Source organism: Hyalella azteca, unplaced genomic scaffold, assembly GCF_000764305.2.
Source record: "Hyalella azteca isolate HAZT.00-mixed unplaced genomic scaffold, Hazt_2.0.2 contig50, whole genome shotgun sequence".
Taxonomy (NCBI): domain Eukaryota; kingdom Metazoa; phylum Arthropoda; class Malacostraca; order Amphipoda; family Hyalellidae; genus Hyalella; species Hyalella azteca.
The window spans coordinates 1-19040 of record NW_025930412.1 but is presented as its reverse complement, the minus strand read 5'-3'; the positions used below and the strand labels follow the sequence as shown (position 1 = coordinate 19040).

General features: G+C 38.8%; 1 protein-coding gene across 1 annotated transcript; it reads right to left on the bottom strand.

Moving 5' to 3' along the window:
* Positions 1-12041: 12041 nt before the first annotated feature.
* LOC108670154 (sortilin-related receptor) lies at positions 12042-18865 on the bottom strand (the record flags this gene model as incomplete). Its single annotated transcript, XM_018157608.2, has 8 exons — positions 12042-12223; positions 12861-13013; positions 15098-15250; positions 16343-16447; positions 16803-16922; positions 17301-17420; positions 18386-18502; positions 18758-18865. Coding segments are annotated over 8 exons (1058 nt in total), but the record flags the coding sequence as incomplete, so codon positions are not given.
* Positions 18866-19040: the final 175 nt, after the last annotated feature.

The following is a 19040-nucleotide window of genomic DNA, read 5'->3' as shown; positions in this document are numbered from 1 at the left end:
TCTCATTTGTTTCAGCTGTTCGAAGTTGAGCTCTAACGAGTATCCATTTCTCCAAAAAACTAATTTACTTAATTGGTTTTGCCTTGACTGCGAAAAACCAACTCTTGGTGCTCGAAAAAGAGAAGAGTCGGTGGAAGAGCACGGCAATGAGTCGAAATCGCTGAATGATGTAGTAAACTCCTTGAGTGAGATGGTGCGCTCGCTGAGTGAAAAAACTGAGATCATTATGCAATGAGCTGACTGAAGTGAGAGCTCATCTGAAAAATACAGAAAAAATGGAAGTAAAGGACAGGAGAGCTGATTTATCTAAAGTCGCTAGCGAAAGCTCCCGTGAATTACTTGATAGAGAGCGTATGAAGTCCAATCATGTGTGGTTAGGTATTCCCGAAAGTACCGCATCTGATACAAACGACCGAGTGATGACTGATGCTGAATTTATTGCAGACTGTTGTAGCAAGGCACTCAGCACACCGGTTGCAGAGCTGGGCAGCGCTACTTGGAAATGTAGCGGCGCTACCGCTACCGCTACAGTAAAATATAGCGCGCTACATTAGCCGCTACAATGGCCAAAATTATTGGAAATCTCTAAATATTTATTGTTCTGCTATTGGGATTTACTCATTAACATTTAATGATAAAAAAACATTTTTAAAACATATCAATGCAACTTTATTGCAATTAACCTAACCGAACTGGTATGGGTTACCCCAGGGTTAGATACAGTAAGTAGAAGTTACAGTTATTTTTTATGTTTTACCTTCCTACATGGATATGAACTTTAATCTACCAATCTAAGAAATTATCCACATATACATATAAAAATCAGTCTTTTTTTGTATATATATGTGGATTATTTTTTAGATTGGTAGATGCCGCTACTATAGCGGCCGCTACTACATTTTACATAGCGGCCGCTACTAGCGCGCTACTGCCCACCTCTGACCGGTTGATATTACATCGTGCGAGTGACTACTCTCGGATGCTGCTGCCAACACCTGCAGACCCCTGTTGGTGACTGTAATGGATCCTGCTCTGGTTTGTAGAGTGCTGAAGGCAGCGAAAAAGCTTGGAGAATCCACTAAGTACAATTATGTTTTTGTAAAGAAAGATTCCACCCCTTTAGGGAAGGCGGATTTTCGTAAGAAATGGCAGGAGAGAATCAAGTGGATGATCAAGGAAAATCAGGTCAATCACTCTTAAGCTGTCAAGACAACACCGGCTACTCACGGCTAGTCAGAGGAGCTGGAGGTCAAGTAATTAGTAGGGATGATGTCCGTATATCCAGGCCTGTAAATAATGTAGGAAGTAACCGCATCCATCAAAGTAAAAGCGCACAAAAAAGTTTTAAATGTTTTTATACGAACTTGGATTCATTTTTGACCAAAATAAGTGAGCTGCTAACTGTGATCGCAAACGAGCACATTGACATTATTTTTATTACAGAAACACTCCATAAAAATCATGGGGTAAAATTGAACCTGTCGAATTTCAGTTGCCAGGTTTTGATTGTTTTAATAACTTAACTGAAGAGCAGCGCAGTAGAAGTGTAGCTCTGTTGATTAGAACCTCTTATGGGGACCAGCAAGTTAAGTTAACTACAGAGCATCAATCAGGTAGAGAATCAGGGTGGTGCGAATTTTCTTCAAACAGCCTTTTAATGAGCATGACTTTCAGAAGGTCGCATACGTTGATCGTTGGTGACTTTGACCATCCAGAAATTGACCGAGCACTCCATGACTCTCCAAGAAATGGGATCACCCAGCACCCCTGTTTTTGGAATCTGTGCGAGGCTCATTTTTAATCCAGAACATCACCAAGGCAACCCATAAAAGGGGTGAACAGACCCAAATATTCTAGATCTAATAATTGCTAGCGAAGAATCAATAATAGATGAGCTTCTCCCTGAGGCTCAGTTGAGCAAAAGCCACCACCAATCACTGTTTTTCAATATTAAGTGTTATGCAGAAAAGACACTTCGGAAGCGTGAACATTTGACCTTTGCGAAAGGCGACTATGTGATGCATTGAATGCGGCGACATGAATGTGGCTGATTCATGATCATATCTCAAAGACAAGGTTATGTCTGCAGTTGATGCCTGTGTACCTAAGATTACGCTGGGAGGAGTCAAAAAGTCCCAGTGGATGATCAGTGCAGTTATAGATCAGCAGGTAAAGACCAACAATGAAACCTACAAGCATTATTTACGAGCTCGCATCGATGCTGATTTTAACCTGTATGCAAGAGCTCGAAATCAAGCTAAAAAAGTCTGTCGCACCGCAGTGAAAAACTTTAAATAAATTGCCAAAAATGCAAAAATGAATCCAAAAGCCGTTTTGTACGCTAGTTCGAACTGTAGGACAAACGACGGTATTTATAATTTGAAAGTAGAACAACGAAAGATATCCTCTGATGAGGGCAAGGCTAACGTTCTTAATCAGTTGTTTAGCAGTGCGTTCACAGATGAGGACTTGAACGGTATTCCAGATATTGTAGGCTTTTTTTTGAAATACGCGAAAAGAGGTTCTCAAACGTCTGGTCGCTCTAAATCCTAACAAGTTATGTGGACCAGACGGCTTCCACTCTTGATTCCTCAAAGAATTCGCAACCGTCCTGGCTGGCCCTTCGACAGTATTTTTTCAAAAAACCTTGAACGAAGGAACTTTGCCGACTGAGTGGAAAGAAGCTCAAGTAACACCAACGTTAAAAAGTTGACAAAAGTAGCCCCGATATAACTATCGTCCTGTCAGTCTGACATGTGTTGTTTGTAAGATAATGGAGTCTGTTGTTAGGGGATTATCGATCACTTGACTGTTCACCATCTCCTATATATCAGACGACTGTCAACATGGCTTTATTGCCGGTAGATCCTGCACCACTAACCTCTTGTCTACGATAAACGATTAGACTCACCTGCTGGATGAAAGGGAACCGTAGATTCGGTGTACCTCGATTTTGCAAACAACATTTGACAGTGTACCGCATGAGCGTCTGTTGCGTAAAGTAAAGTCTTTGAGAATAGAGGGGAACGTACTCCAATGGATCAGAGATTTCATAGTAGGTTGACGACAACGTGTCAGTATTAACGGAAACTTGTCAGACTGGGCATAAGTGCGCAGTGGAGTGCCACGAGAATGCGTTCTTAGGGCCTGTCATTTTCGTTGCTTTTATAAACGATCTGCCAGAAGTAGTGTCCAGCGTGTGCTCCATGTATGCCGACGACACAAAAGTTTATAATACAGTGAAGGATGCGTCAAATAAAGTGCAATTGCAAGATGATCTTGGCAGTTTAGTTAACTTGGCTGATACGTGGCAGCTGCGTTTAACGCTGACATGTGTAAAGTACTGCACCTTGGGAAGAACAATGAAAACTAAGAATACAGTATGAGCAGAAACGGTTGCAACGAGAGAGTAATGATTGAAAAGTCTAGTGTGGAAAAAGATTTGCGAGTTTATGTCGACCAGGAGCGAAATTTTACAAAACATATTGAAACCCAAGCTGATATATCCAACAAACTTCCTAGACCAATCGCACGCTCATACGAGTTCCTAGATGCAGAAGCGATGAAGCTGTTGTTTGTTGCAGTCGTGCGCCCGAACCTAGAGTTTGGAAACGCAGTGTGGTCACCGAAACTTGAAAAGGACATAAATTTATTGGAGTGTTCAATGACGTGCAACATGGATAATTCCGGGATTAAAAGGCAAATCCTATGAAGAAAGATTAAAGATATATAAAGCTTCCAAGCTCTGTTATCGACGTCTGCGTGAGGACCTCATTGAAGTATACAAGTATACTCATGGTTTATACAAGGTCCCCGAAGGATTACTAGAATTTGAACGAGAACCAGCATCAGAGGCCACGGCTACAAACTATAAAAAAGACTGCGTTGCAACTCGCCCACGCGACAACATTTCTTCTCGCTTCGAATCGCCGACATGTGGAACAGCCTCCCCGATGACATCGTTGACGCTCCGAGTATAAACGCGTTAAAGAACAGACTTGATAAAGCTATGGAGAAATATATCTTCAGACATGAAATGACCCTAGCAGCATATCGAACCCTGTGGAAGTCTAGTAGCTATTTCAAACAATCGTCAGTTTGGAAAAGATCCGATCGAAGGACCTGTTTTTAGATATCCTCTGGACTTGTGAAATTCCTCATTTCTCACCGCTAATTTGTATTAGGCTAGGGTTTGCTTATTATCTGTTATTAACCGAATTATCTTGCTTCTAGAATCCGCTTCTCTAACTTCAGCCGAAGAATAAGTATTAGTCTAAATCAGGGGTTCTGCCGCGGATCTTGGACAGTCCTCATCAGCATCAGTTATCTATTGTATCAAATTATTCGTGCCGCCAGTGACAAAATCTGTGTTCAAATCTCGATTCTAATCTAGATTCAAAAAATTGATATTTCTGCAGTTATCATTGACGATTGCCAGTTACATCATCCATTTAACCTATTGTCAACTTACCTGCATCAACGTCCAAGTATTTCTACCATCTTGCTATACAGTAAACCTGTTTCTCTATCCCTTGGTTTGTATAAATGTCGTTGATTTTCGTTTTATTTTTATTTTGCTCTAATAATTTCATTTATTCAATATGTTGGGAAGTTGCACTTTGTTTAAGTGTTACAATTCAAATTAATTCAAATTCAAACTTTCATGTTGTAAATTTATTCATCATTTATTCTAAATCAAATCAAGCTGTTCAAATTTTTTAGTAGTCTTTGCTCAAGAAGAAGGTGTCAAACCTAAGGTTTGTTGTGTTTTTTTTTTTCTTTACAAATGAATGACAATTTTATCATTTATCTTGGGAGTAATTTGGTAACTTCGTCATTTTGCAAGATTTGTAATTTAATTTTTTTCTTCTACAGTATAAATTAAAATTAATCCGATCCTGAGACTTGCCGGCACTACGTTATTTCTACGTCACGCATTCGTAACGTGTGCTGTCAACCATCCACCTTCAACTTCTCTTGAACCACATTCTGAATTTTTTGATTCGGCTCTTTACCATTGAACTTTGTCTGCATTACAAGGAAGAAAATTCTAGTCAAATCAAACTCAAAACTTTATTGAATAAATTAAAATAAAAGCTTCCTTGATTATTTCTTTACTTTGACACCCTTTCGATTGTGTGAATACCTCACAGACAAGTCACGAAAAGTACAAGAATCGTTAAACTTTATCTGCATTACAAGGAAGAAAATTCTAGTCAAATCAAACTCAAAACTTTATTGAATAAATTAAAATAAAAGCTTCCTTGATTATTTCATTACTATGACACACTTTCGATTGTGTGAATACCTCACTGATAAGTCACGATAAGTACAAGAATCGGCGACAGGCCATATCAGGCCAACTTTTCAGCGTCGAAATCACTATGTTATGTTATAACAACGAGCGGCATGCAATGAGAGTAAGAATTTTTTTTGTAAATAAAGGCATTCAATACGAGCGATGGGTATTTTTCCTAATGGAGAGCTTTAAGCAAAAATTGTTCAGCCATTTAATCCAACATACCACTGACCAAATCCAATTTGCGATAGCCAGGCAGGCTGAGTGTGTTTTAAAAGCTGTTTCCGGTGTTCTGTTAAGAATGATTCATTGAATGTATGAATCATTGAATCATAAAGGCTTCAGGATGGATTTAAGTGATAAAGCCTTTAACTTACCTTGATAAGAATTTTATCAATGATAACAGTAAGTGACTCGACAAATAAATTACAGAGAATTTGTAATTGCTGCCGCTGATACCTGAAGCCGCTTCTGCTNCCGGTGCTGCTGCTGCTACCTGCAGCCGCTACTGCTGCTGTTACCTGCAGCCGCTACTGCTGCTGTTACCTGCAGCCGGTACTGCTGCTGCTGCTGCTACCTGCAGCCGCTACTGCTGCTGTTACCTGCAGCCGGTGCTGCTGCTGCTACCTGCAGCCGGTACTGCTGTTGCTACCTGCAGCCGGTACTGCTGCTGTTACCTGCAGCCGGTACTGCTGTTGCTACCTGCTGCCGGTGCTGCTGCCAATACCTGATGCTGTTGATATATGCATTCCTTACAATAGCTCAAACTGGTGCTGCTGGTGACCGACTATGCGTTTTAAAACTACAATTTATTATAGCACGTTGGAAACTTTACGTCTATTATTTTGGCTTTTCCCTTTTTTTCATGTTTTGATGATGGAGCTGATCTCCGAAGCGTTTTCGATGAAGATGTGGTCAATATAGTTACCGCTCTCTTAGTTCTTTAACAAAATGTATAAAAATATAAGTACGTTAGGCATGCAATAAGAGCAAAAATAAATATTAAAAAACTAAGGGTAATCATTACGAGCAATTAACCATGTAATCCAACATGTCAATGACCAAATCTAACCTGCGATAGCCCGAAAGGGCGAGTGTGTTTTAAAAGCAGTTTCCGATGTTCTGTCAAGAATGATTTATTGAATAAGGATGGATAAAAGTATAAATTTAATAAAGCCATTAACTTACCTTGATATGAAGCTTATCATTGATAACAATAATAAGTGACTCGGAAAATATAATACAGAGGATCTGTGCCTGCAATCCAAAGAGGATCCAAATTCGTGTTTAAACTACTAGTTTATTATCAATAACAAATAATTCGTGCAGCAGTCGCGGTTAATGTTGTTTTTTCTTTTTCGTCTGCCCATAATACTCGTGGTATTCCGATACTTACGGAAGTTGTTCCTGATATGTTGTATTTTTAACCAAAACGTTTACGCTCTTATCTTTTTACTTATCTTACGCTCTTATCTTCTCGATTCTTAAAAAATTTTAATTCTCTCTACTTTATTAGGTATTTCTGACCGCAAGTTCACGTTTTTCCTGAATTATTGAGAGCACTTTTCAAATTCGAACGACTATTGATTTGGCAGCCCTACGAAAATTTCATGTTAAGCGTTGGTGCAGTAGCAAAACAGTACACTTTTATGGTGTGATAATAATTTTCGCATTCATCAAATTAAGCAAATATTACACGGCTGAAAGTTACATAGTACGCTGTAACTGTGCAGAATCTCTTAACGGTATTCAATAATGAATTTTTGTAGAACACTTACTTGGCGCATTACAAACTCCTCGATACAACAACAACAAACAACTCATCGATACCCGAACATGAGTCAATTGGTGTACTGAGCTGTGTTAAATTATCTACATTGAAATCGAAATCAATACTCAACTTCTATTTCCTACAATTACACTTCAGGCACCGACACGATCTTCTCTGTGCGTAAGCTGTGACCTATGCGAGTGCCCTTTCGTGTCGAGTCAAAGTTTTCTTCTTAGTCCAAGCGCCTAAGAAAAGCAATGTGATCGATTTTTTACCACTGAATTCGCCTCTAAAGAGAGGTGTTACGGTGTTTAAACTTTCAAACCAAAATATCTGCTATTGGAAGAGTGGTATTTTCCAAAAATTTGAGAACGCAAATCTCATGCTCTCAAAATTAAAAACTTTGGAACATCTCCCTTACTGAAAATCTATGGTCTCAACGCAATCTTAAAATCTATGTTCTCAAAAATGCAATCTTAAACTTTGGTTCTATCAACGAGCAGTAAACCCTCTAAGTTCACTCTCTCTTTTTTCAATATGAAAAGTCCATGGAATTTATTTAAAACAAACCCTCTAGATGATTAATGATAGTTCACTTGGTAATTGTTTCAGCACGGCATTAATTAAAAACCACACAATTAGAGATTCATAAATGTCTATTGCACTGACAAGTCTCGTCATCAAGTTCTTAGGAAATCTCAACGAAAATTCTTAGGAAATCTCTCTTCGGAAACGAATGCCTCATCCGTTCATATCCTGTTTCAAATCTTACTGGAAACATTGATATGTTATTCAGTTGCAGCGAATTACCATCACAATCAATTAACAAATTGAATCTGGGAGTGCGACTATTTAAAGTTTTTTTTATTACGCAGACGAAAAATTAAAAATAATGTCACAGGATATTCATTCGTCTTATTAATCATAAGTCACCAAGAGCTTATAGACAAAATTTCATGAAATGAACGAATTTCGAGGAGTACAAAAAAGCACGATTCAAATTACCTTCGAGATCGGTTTTTTTAATTGTAAAACTCAAACTGGCCAATATTACGCCTAATTCGAGAAAAATTACTCTGCGCCGCCCAATTTCAGTTAAATTGACATGGGAGCCGCAGATGCTTCACACCTCTATAGCACACTGCTGCCACGATGACATCATAGTGACGAACTTAAGTCTTGGCATAATTTCTGAGAGAAGACGGTACCTTATGATGAGTTTGGGACTTCCTAGTCCCCCAGCACGCTGATGCGCCGCCTTCGTCGTCCTCCGTCTCCGAGTCGTCGCTAGGCAGGTCACCCCGCCCTCGGGTCCCGGATGTAACGTTGGACGTGTTCCGTATATTTGCCCTCCTTTGGGCCAGCTGATGCAAGATGCTGTTGCTTGTCGCTTGCTGAGGGTAGTTTCCTATTACTGGACAATCCGGGATCTTCTTCAGAAACTTATCCATTCGCCTCTTGAAAGTCGCATGAATAAACTCCCTCCTCTCACTTCTCACTCACAAGCACCTCTCACATCTCCCTCACAAGCACCTCCACATCTCACTCACAAGCACTTCTCACAAGCTCCCTCACAAGCAAGCCTGGCAGCAGCTTCATTGCCATTTATTCCAACGTGCCCACGGTCCAACTCCAAGGTAAATTTGTTCGGTGTTTAGCCACAAGTAAATTCTGTATCCAAGGTACCAGGTGATGTCTGGAAAGGTGATCGGAGGCAGGCGATGCAAGCAAACGCGTCTCTAAATATTGTAAAGGGATGTAATGTTCTTGTAAATATTAGATTAGTAATGTCTCGTTTAGGTTTTTAGTCTCCACTGACGTGACCTTGCGTTGGAATCTGTAATTGTACCTTGTCATTCATATGTGCGGTTCCACTACAGAGGTACGTGGTTCTTTCAGTCGTGTTTATTTTTAGTGTTATTTGTGCCCTAATGTTCAAGTGATTTTTCAATTGAAGTTTTAGTGAATATTCTTAGTTATATTATTCCTGTATCATATGTCATCCGTACTATATTTCTGCGTTTATTCGCTTATTTATGTTTTCGTTTTGTATGTGCAGAAAGGTTCCTAAGTAAGGTATTCACTAGACCATTATTAACATAACATAACATAACATAATGATGTCGGCGCTGAAATGTAGGCCTGATGTGGCCTGTCGCTACACGGTTCCGTTAATACTGACACGTTGTCGTCTACCTACTAGAAAATCTCTGATCCATTGGAGTACGTTTCCCTCAATCCCCAAGGACTTCACTTTACGCAACAGCCGCTCATGCGGAACACTGTCAAATGCTTTGGCAAAATCGAGGTACAGTTATTACAGTTGGCCTAAAGATAGCGTACGATTGGTTGTTTATTATGGTTTTGTATTCATTGATAGGTCGTTTCAATTATTATTTTTTACTCATTGATTCAGTTTAATTCATCCTTATTAATGGCGATAATTATTACAACGCGATTATTTATACGTAATGTCTGGTGCCACTGACGACCATATTTTTATATTATTTATTTATCGAATGAGCCCCGACAATATTATAAAATTGCTTATTTTTTCAGCCGCAAATTATTGCGAAGTATATTGCATACAGCCCTGCTGAGAACACTGAAGCGACGGGTGGTAGTCGAGATTTAATTTTGAATGAGAGGTTAAAGATTCTACAACCTTATTTGTAGTCACTTACAGAGCCGTCTGTGTTGAATATTTTGTTGAAGAAGAGGAATAGGTGTTGAAGAAGATATTTGTGGTCCCGTAAGCCATTAAAAGCTTGCTGCCATTGCTATGGGGAGGTTTCTTCTTTGCGGTGTACAGCTAGTCTGGCAAAGGTTATGATTCTGGCTGGGATGTATCGTGCTTGCATGGGCACTGTAGGAATATCCTGTGTCCTCAGTTGCAGGTTTCTCAAGCCCTGATATATGCTCGGCCTGTAGCTGGTGCGGGTGCGCAAGGTGTTCATATAATGCAAAGGTTGTGTTATGTTGTAGGAAAACAATGAGTTTGGATGAACTCGGGTCGTCCGCCGTGGCATAGATTTCAGAAAAATTCAATGCCATTTCTTAAATTCTATACCATATAGTTTTACTACAATATGTATGTTTTGCTGTGCGTTTTACTGCATATAATATGTTACTGTATGTTAGTATGTTACTTGCTGCACCAGAAATTTAACTGAAACATGAAGTGGCAAGATAATACAAAGTAGCAAAAACTACTGTTTTACTACTGTATGCAGTTAAAATTAAATCCTTTTGCCGTTTACCTTGGCACTGATTGCTACAATTCGTTCAACATAGTTCAGGAGACCCGCATTTAGTTGTATACTTGTGACTGAAGACTGATGACTTATTCAATGATTAAGTGATGATGAGCACGTAAGTAATGTAAGCCAGAACAATTCACAGCTGCTTCTGTGGTCTGTTTAATTTTTTGGACTTTCCCTACCCGATGTCATTAAATGGTATGAATTACACACTATAACTTTGACGTAATATTCTATTTTATTGTATACGAAAAAATATTGCAAATATATATTTGCAAAAACAATACATATATAAATATAAATATTTTTCTGGTGCATATTTATATTTTTTGCATATATATATGCAAAAAATATTGCACTGACGTTAGGATGGTATGAATGGTATAAAATTTATGTCAAGTAGTTTTCTATACGTTTTTATTATGTATATCATCAACAGATTAGGGCATGTCCGGACTGTCATCAGTTCCAGATATCGTAATATTTCCCCATCCAGCTGGGTCTCAAACCAGCAACTCACAACTGAGTTTAATCACCTGTCCACCTCGTTGATGTCGGCAGAGCGTACATTATAATGTCGTATAAGTTAGCATTCAGACTGTCTTAAAAGCTCAAATTCGTATGCGAGAACAAATAGTAAATCAAATCTGATATAAGTTTCTCATTTTACTTCAAAATTTCTTATCCCAGTACGTTAACCATTAAGATACACATTCAAACCTTATATGTTTTCAACGTTTTCTGGCTTGATGAACAGCATCAGCATGTGGCAAGCGTGTATTAATAATATATCTAGATCAGCTTAATAATATTTATGAGATCAACTTAACTCAGGGTCTTAACATTAACAATGACTGTCACTTCTAGTGAGGAACTTTATTATTTACCCTGTCTGGAGGGTCGAAAAAAACGAAAACTGTAAGGGAAACCATCATTGTAGGTAATAATAATTGTGAAAAGTAATGCATCACGTGATGAAACAAAACATTTCTATAATGATGCTTCCTCAAAGCCAATGTTTTTTCAATGATAGATGGAATTTTACAAATTGGCCTATATGCAGAGGCCGTTTCGGTGCCATCAGTAGTCTTTTTCGTTTCAGGGTGGCTCTCTCATCACTATATTTAATAAATAACATTATTTGAATAATAAGCCTATATAGTTGATAGATGGAGGCTACATACAACAACCAAATGTGAGACAGCGCTGTCTCACAGAGGCGCTGTCTCACAGAGGCGCTGTCTCACAGAGGCGCTGTCTCACAGAGGCGCTGTCTCACAGAGTTTCTACTTCATGCATTCATATTAGTCTCCTCCAAAAACTAGAATAACAAAGGTTTTAACGACTTTATTATTAATCTCGTGTCAATTGAATATTCTCGTCTAGCTTGCAGCTTAAGCCAATTAACTTTCACTAATTTCAGTATGAACTCCTTCATCCCACAACCGATCTACTCAAGTGAACAATAAAGTGAACAATACAATACAAAATAGGTGAACAATACTCATGACACCGACTCACCGTGACCGGCAAGGCGAAGAAATGAAAGAATACAAAACCAAATAATTGAACAATGCTCATGATACCGACTCACCGTGAGTGGCAAGGCGAATAATACAATACAAAATAGGTGAACAAAACTCATGACAACGACTCACCGTGACCGGTAAGGCGAATAATACAATACAAAATAGGTGAACAATACTCATGATCAAGACTCACCGTGAGTGGCAAGACGTCTCAGTACGAAAGTTATTTCATGGACCGAGTCGAAGGTTGCGAGGTGCCCCGTAAGCGACCTGCACTCCACGACCGCATCTTGCCAGGACCGCGCAACGGCGACGCCATGCAGACACTTGCGGCCCACGCGCGAGTAGTTCCGAGGACACGAGCCTGCCATAATGAAATATGCGGCATTTGTCTACGGATACCTTAACAGTCGGTAATTATATTCTAAACTCTTCAATACCATTCTAAAGCTTCAGTGATATTCTAAAGTCGTCAATGTTTTCTAAGTCGTCAATGGTATTCCAAAGTTGTCAATGATATTCTCGAGTCATCAATGATATTCTTCAGTCATCAATGATATTCTAAAGTCGACAATGATATTCAACCGTCGTCAAATATATCCTAAAGTCGTCAACGTTATTCTAAGTTAGTCAACGATATTACAAAGTCGTCAAATATATTCTAAAGTCGTTAATGATATTATAAAGTCGACGATGATATTCTAAATGTACATACTCAATATATCACAATAGAGCAAATTACTCTTACATACATCGATGTCTATTACGATTTGGGAACTGAATTTTGTGAACGCGACCTAAGGATGATTCAGTATCGTGCACATGCCACATGATGAAAATTAAAATTTTATGCAGAGATATTGCTGATTAATTTCAGTGTATTGAACTATTGATGTAGGGACATTAGTCGTGAATCATTTTTACGGCATTGGCTTAGCTCGTAGAAGAGTAAAATCCTTAGAAAGGGAGTTGAGTTCAAAAATTTGAAAAATTCAACTAACTTGAATTTGACGGAATCGGCGGTGCAGTTGAAGATCCGTCACAGTCGCGCTCGTCGCTACCGTCGCTACAGTCCGAGTCGCCATCACAGCGCCACGACGCGGGCATGCAGAAGCCTGTTCTCTCGCACCTGAACTGATCCGATCTGCAGGCGCCTGCGAGAAAATATTGCTCCATAATCTAAATCATTATTAATTATCGTGACACCCATTGCCAGTGCAGCGTGTGACGGTCTGATACGCTGATGTTGCGTGAGGCTGAAATTCCTATCCATACTGGGAACGTCAGATTGAAGCTCGAGGGTTCTGCAATGAATAAGAGCACTGAAACCCTGCTATTTACTATTTACTAAATCGTAAGTACGAGCAATAAAATAAGAGAGAAAAAGCTTATTTACCCTCATTTAAAGATTTCGGCTAATATTATTTTTACCAGTTCATCTGATTCTCATACTGTTTTACTAATTACATGACTAATGCATCGTTTCTACTTCATGCATTCATATTAGTCTCCTCCAAAAACTAGAATAACAAAGGTTTTAACGACTTTATTATTAATCTCGTGTCAATTGAATATTCTCGTCTAGCTTGCAGCTTAAGCCAATTAACTTTCACTAATTTCAGTATGAACTCCTTCATCCCACAACCGATCTACTCAAGTGAACAATAAAGTGAACAATACAATACAAAATAGGTGAACAATACTCATGACACCGACTCACCGTGACCGGCAAGGCGAAGAAATGAAAGAATACAAAACCAAATAATTGAACAATGCTCATGATACCGACTCACCGTGAGTGGCAAGGCGAATAATACAATACAAAATAGGTGAACAAAACTCATGACAACGACTCACCGTGACTGGTAAGGCGAATAATACNCCTCCTGCGGTTTTTGCCACTATGTGATAATCTAATTTGACCTGAGTATTCATTTACACTCCTACATCGCGAACGAGTCGCTTCTCTCCGATTCTCGAGCCATCAGGTGCCAGGTGGTGGTGCTCCATACCAGCACTTCTGCTACCTTTGTATCTCAGAACCTCAAACTTGGTCCCGCTGAACTGCATATTGTTCACTTGGGCCCAATCATATTTAGCAGCGAGGTCTTTTGCAACCTTTTGCTGTCTGTCCTGTCTGTAATAGTCATTAGTATCCTGACATTGTCGACGAATGACGATGCAGGGGCGTGGTTCACTGCAAAATCTATGTCGGCGATGTGGACGAGGAAGAGGATAAGGGCCGAGTACCGTTCCCCCACTCTTCAACCTAGCTTTGCTCGATCCCGAGCCTGCAACAACGACAGCTTGTGGTCTTTCAGTTAGGAAGTTGTGGATCCATGCCAACAATTCACCTCCGACTCCCAGTGGTCTTCATTTTCTGAGGAGCTCCATGGTCAACTATGTCAAACGCTTTCGCGAAGTCCAAATACACCACGTCCACCCCGGCCCCCTCCTCCAGCATGGCCAGGATTTGGAGGTGATGCTCCAGTAACTGAGACAAACAGGAACGATTTCGTCTAAAACTGTGTTGCCCTGTGTAATTTTGGGGTTTGTCTCTTGCACCTCCTTTGTAGATAGGGGTAATTAGCCCTAATTTTAGGTCACTTGGACATTTCCTACATTTCCTTCTCTCAATGATGTTTTCCAGAGAAATGTCAGAGGGACCTTTAATGTACCGACACATTTTTTCAGTAATACTGCAGGGACCCCATCTGGCCCAGGATTTTTCTCAATCAATTGTTACCCGCACTCAGTTGTTTTACTGACTGTACAGTTTTTTTCAATCAATTGTTATTAGCACTCAATTTTTACTGACTTTACTTAATTCCAGACTATTCCCTGGAACACTTCAGTACAGAATGCAATAACAGAGTTAAACCGACAACATTAAATGTAACCAGGGCCGCGCACGACACCAACGTCTGTCACTTCACACAGCCACAAGCAAATCAATTATAGCTGTTATCAATTATATATAAAACATTTATTACACATAGTTTGTGTGCCTTAAAGGGTGCTAGTTGTTTCCTGGTGATTATGCCATTAAAAGATATTTAAAAGTTTAATCTATATAAAAATGTTTTTTTCTTACATAAGCTAATTTGAACCAGTATTAATGAATTGATTATTCCATAATTTGTTTACTCATATGTATTACCAAAAATTAAAGTTGATTAATTTAGCTGTATGATTTAATTATCACCTGCTCTATAAATCGGATAATTATTTGACTCACTGGAGTTTGCGGAAGTGGGTCGTGAAATGGAAACCGCGTCACAGTCGCGCTCGTCGCTGTTATCGTCACAGTCGCTGTCGCCGTCGCAGCGCCACGACGCGGCGATGCAGCGGCCGCTGTCTGAGCACCTGAACTGATCGGAACTGCAGGCGCCTGCGAGAAAAATTTCTTTGTTAGAGCTGCGCAACCTGAATGATCATTAGGTGTCAGATGCCATACTTAATAATAATAATTACTGTAACAATATAATTTAACAACAATAAAGAAATAATGATTATTTAATAATAATGATAATTCGTAAACATGTTTTAATTAATATAATTTATACTGACAATGTTGATAATAAATTATAATTTAATATTAATAATTTGAGATGCTCCAGGTTTTAGTAAGACGCCTCTGACCAAGGAACGTCGTTCATATTTGTGGATATGGACGTTCATATGGAAAACGTCAAACTTGACTTACCTGGAAAAATTATAGCATCACCAGAAAAAATTATGTCTGAAATATTTGTTCTTTGACGACATGAAGATCAAATAGCTTATGGATAATCAGCCAGTCCAATTTGACAATCATTAAGGGAGGAGTGCATCGTGATGAGATTACCTCGGTAAATCAAAGTTAGAATGATGCTATACAGTATTCATACTGTTTTCCATGCTATGAATACAGTATTCAAATTTTCACGCTAGAACGTACACTAACAGTTTGACAGGCAGCACTGTTCGCGACGTACAGTTACGTTCATCGCTGTTGTCATGACAGTGCTTGTCACCGTCGCACCTTCAAATGATAAACATATTTTATGACTTGAGAGATAATTATGGTTGTAAAATCACTTGATTTCTTGGAATTTTTTTGTTAACTTATTCTGGGATTGTCGAACTGACGATGGATCTGGAGCCTGAAATGTTTCCTCCAATAAGGATAAGATAAATTTTGTGCCATCTTGTTTGTTTTTAAATTTCTTATAATTTCGAGCTACGCTACCGATTTACGAGATTCATATACCCGTGACAATAATAATATTTCAATTATTTTACAGCACTAAACAAAAAATTGATTTATAAGTATGCAGGCTTACAGATTGTCTCACTTTATAGATCACCGTAAAATAGTGTACGTTTAGGCAGCCGCATTTATCAGTGCATCTGTTAGTACATTCTCAATAAACATTCCAGAAACTATTCAATTTTTCGCATAATAGCTTATTTACATGACAGCGCTAAAAACTTTACGTACAGTCAGCCTCATCAGAGCCGTCTTTACAGTCCAGTTCTCCATCGCAGTGTAGGTCCGTGGCGATGCACCGCGATGTGTTGTGGCACAAGAAACCTGAACACTGCGCTGTGGGGGTGAGAGATTTAGTAGAATTAATAAAATGTTTTGGAGCGCCCTTTTAACTGTTCGTCAAAATATTTTTTCCTTCACTAAAATCACCCTCGTTTCTATTCACATGTCTGCTGCACCTTTCTCAACTTTGGTATAATCACCTATCTCTCATACCTGATCAAATGCCCACCTTCCCTTCTGTACAGTTGCGCTGATAACTGTCGTCATGAAGATTTACTTTCAACACAATCACCGGCAAAACTGTTCACTACATTGCCTCACCTTCAGTACAGTTGCGCTGATAACCGTCGTCATAAAGATCTTACTTTCAGTACAATCACCCTCAAAACTGTTGACAAGCCTGCGTTACCTTCAGTACAGTTGCGCTCATCACTTCCGTCGTGACAGTCTGGCCCGCCATCACATCTCAGCTCGAGACTGAGACACTCGCGTCCATTCCAGCACGCGAACTGGGAGTCCTCGCAAAGGCCTGAAATTAAATTGATTTTATGAGTAGTTTGCTTAAAGTCAAATATTACAGGCAAATCGATTTTTTATTTATTTTTTACTAGCCTCCTTTCTATTTGCATTTTTACTCATTTCATTGTAATTTTGGCAGTATGTGTGAGATTTTGAGATGATGCCGCTTCCCTTCAAAATAAATTGTTATAATCCATGTTCATGTATAGTGATCTGGTTGTAATTTTCAGCATGATTCATTTTATGCTCTAATGAAGGTGGAAACGTGCTAGATAAGGAAGCAAATTAAAACATCGAGTGACCCTGAAGTCATGCAGTAATACTTGCTAACAATTAAAATAGTTTATTTTTTACATTTTTTAACACTTTTTTCAGATTTTTGGGTCACCTTCTACGACTTTAACACAATCGTCTTCGTCTGTCGATTCGTCGCAATCGTCCTCGCCATCGCAGCGATAAGCAAGCGGAACGCAGTGGCCGTTGCCGCAGCTGAACCCGCGGCACTCTGCTGCAGGTGTCGAAAAATCAAACCATTTAATTGAAACTCATGGCTCGAAAAAAAATTCTTTTGTAAATTTGAACTTATGGTGCTAAATCATGCAGTTTTATTACCAACTCCTTATGATATTATATGACAATTTCAAATATATCGGCTCCAAAAGTATATATAACTTTTCTTCCAAAGAAATGAGCCTCAGCTGTGCATACCAACTGAGAAAATAGCAAATCTGTCGATCTGAGAAACAACGAACACCCAAAAAAACAATAATATCATTTCTCTGGAAAAAATATGAATAAGAAATAAGCAACTCAAAATGTTATGCAGTTTCAATTTTGGATTGAATGCTGAGAATTTCAATATATTTGAATGAATATAGAATTTAATCACAAAAGTCCACGCCACTACGTGTCATAAATTACAAAAAAGTCAGGTAAAATCAACCTAAACTAAAAAAATTATGAAGTATGTAAACAAAAAGTGAGAAATTCAAACACATAGAACAACCATATTCACTTGAACTAAAAATGTGATTACACACAATTCTATGGACAAATATTTATCGCATTCAATTAATAAGTCAATTATTAATGAACTGTTACCTCACAACAACATTGAATGTGAAGCGTATAACTAACATACTATTCTCATAGTTCTTGTTCATTATTGTTTGCATCATGGAACGTTATTTCTCACCTTGTGACTTGTGTACAGTTGGTCTCATCGTTCCTGTTCATTATTGTCTGCATTATAGAACGTTAAATCTCACCTTGTGTACAGTTGGTCTCATCGTTCCTGTTCATTATTGTCTGCATTATAGAACGTTAAATCTCACCTTGTGTACAGTTGGTTTCATCGTTCCTGTTCATTATTGTCTGCATTATAGAACGTTCAGCTTCACCTTGTGTACAGTTGGTTTCATTGTGTTCATTTACTGTTCATAATTGTCAGCATCATAGAAAGTTGTATCTCACCTTGTGTACAGTTGGTCTCGTCGTTCCCGTTCGGACAGTCACGGTCGCCGTCGCAACGCTGAGTCAGCGGTATGCAGCGATATCTGCCACAGTCAAATTCTTCTTCTGTGCAGTCACCTGCAATGGAAAATTAGGTAAGTGCTAGCATGATATGTGACACCAAATTTTCAAACTGTATGTCATTTATTTTAATCCTGAAAATTTCATGAATTTTTAAAATGTATATTAATGCTCTGATTTTAAGTCGAAAGTTAGAAACAATTGAGTGTACGACTCGAGATAACTACTATCCATGAATTGTTCGTGTTATGCAATAAAGAGAAGTCCTCCAACGAGTAAGGAATTGGTAAAAATGCAGTTTTAATATCTTACAATTTTGTTCATCACTGCCGTCACCGCAATCGTTGTCGCCATCACACTTATAACTCGCGGGGATGCAGCGATTGTTGTTGCATTGAAACTGCGATGAATCGCACGTGCCTGAAATATTGTTTACTGTATAAAATACACGGCGTGATAGATGACAACATGCAGTTTTTAGTACCCCAGGTATAGTTGCGCTCACATATTATCAGTCACACACTCTACCTATAGTTTAGCAGACAAATTATATCAGTCATCCACTCTACGTGAACTTGCGCTCACATATCATCAG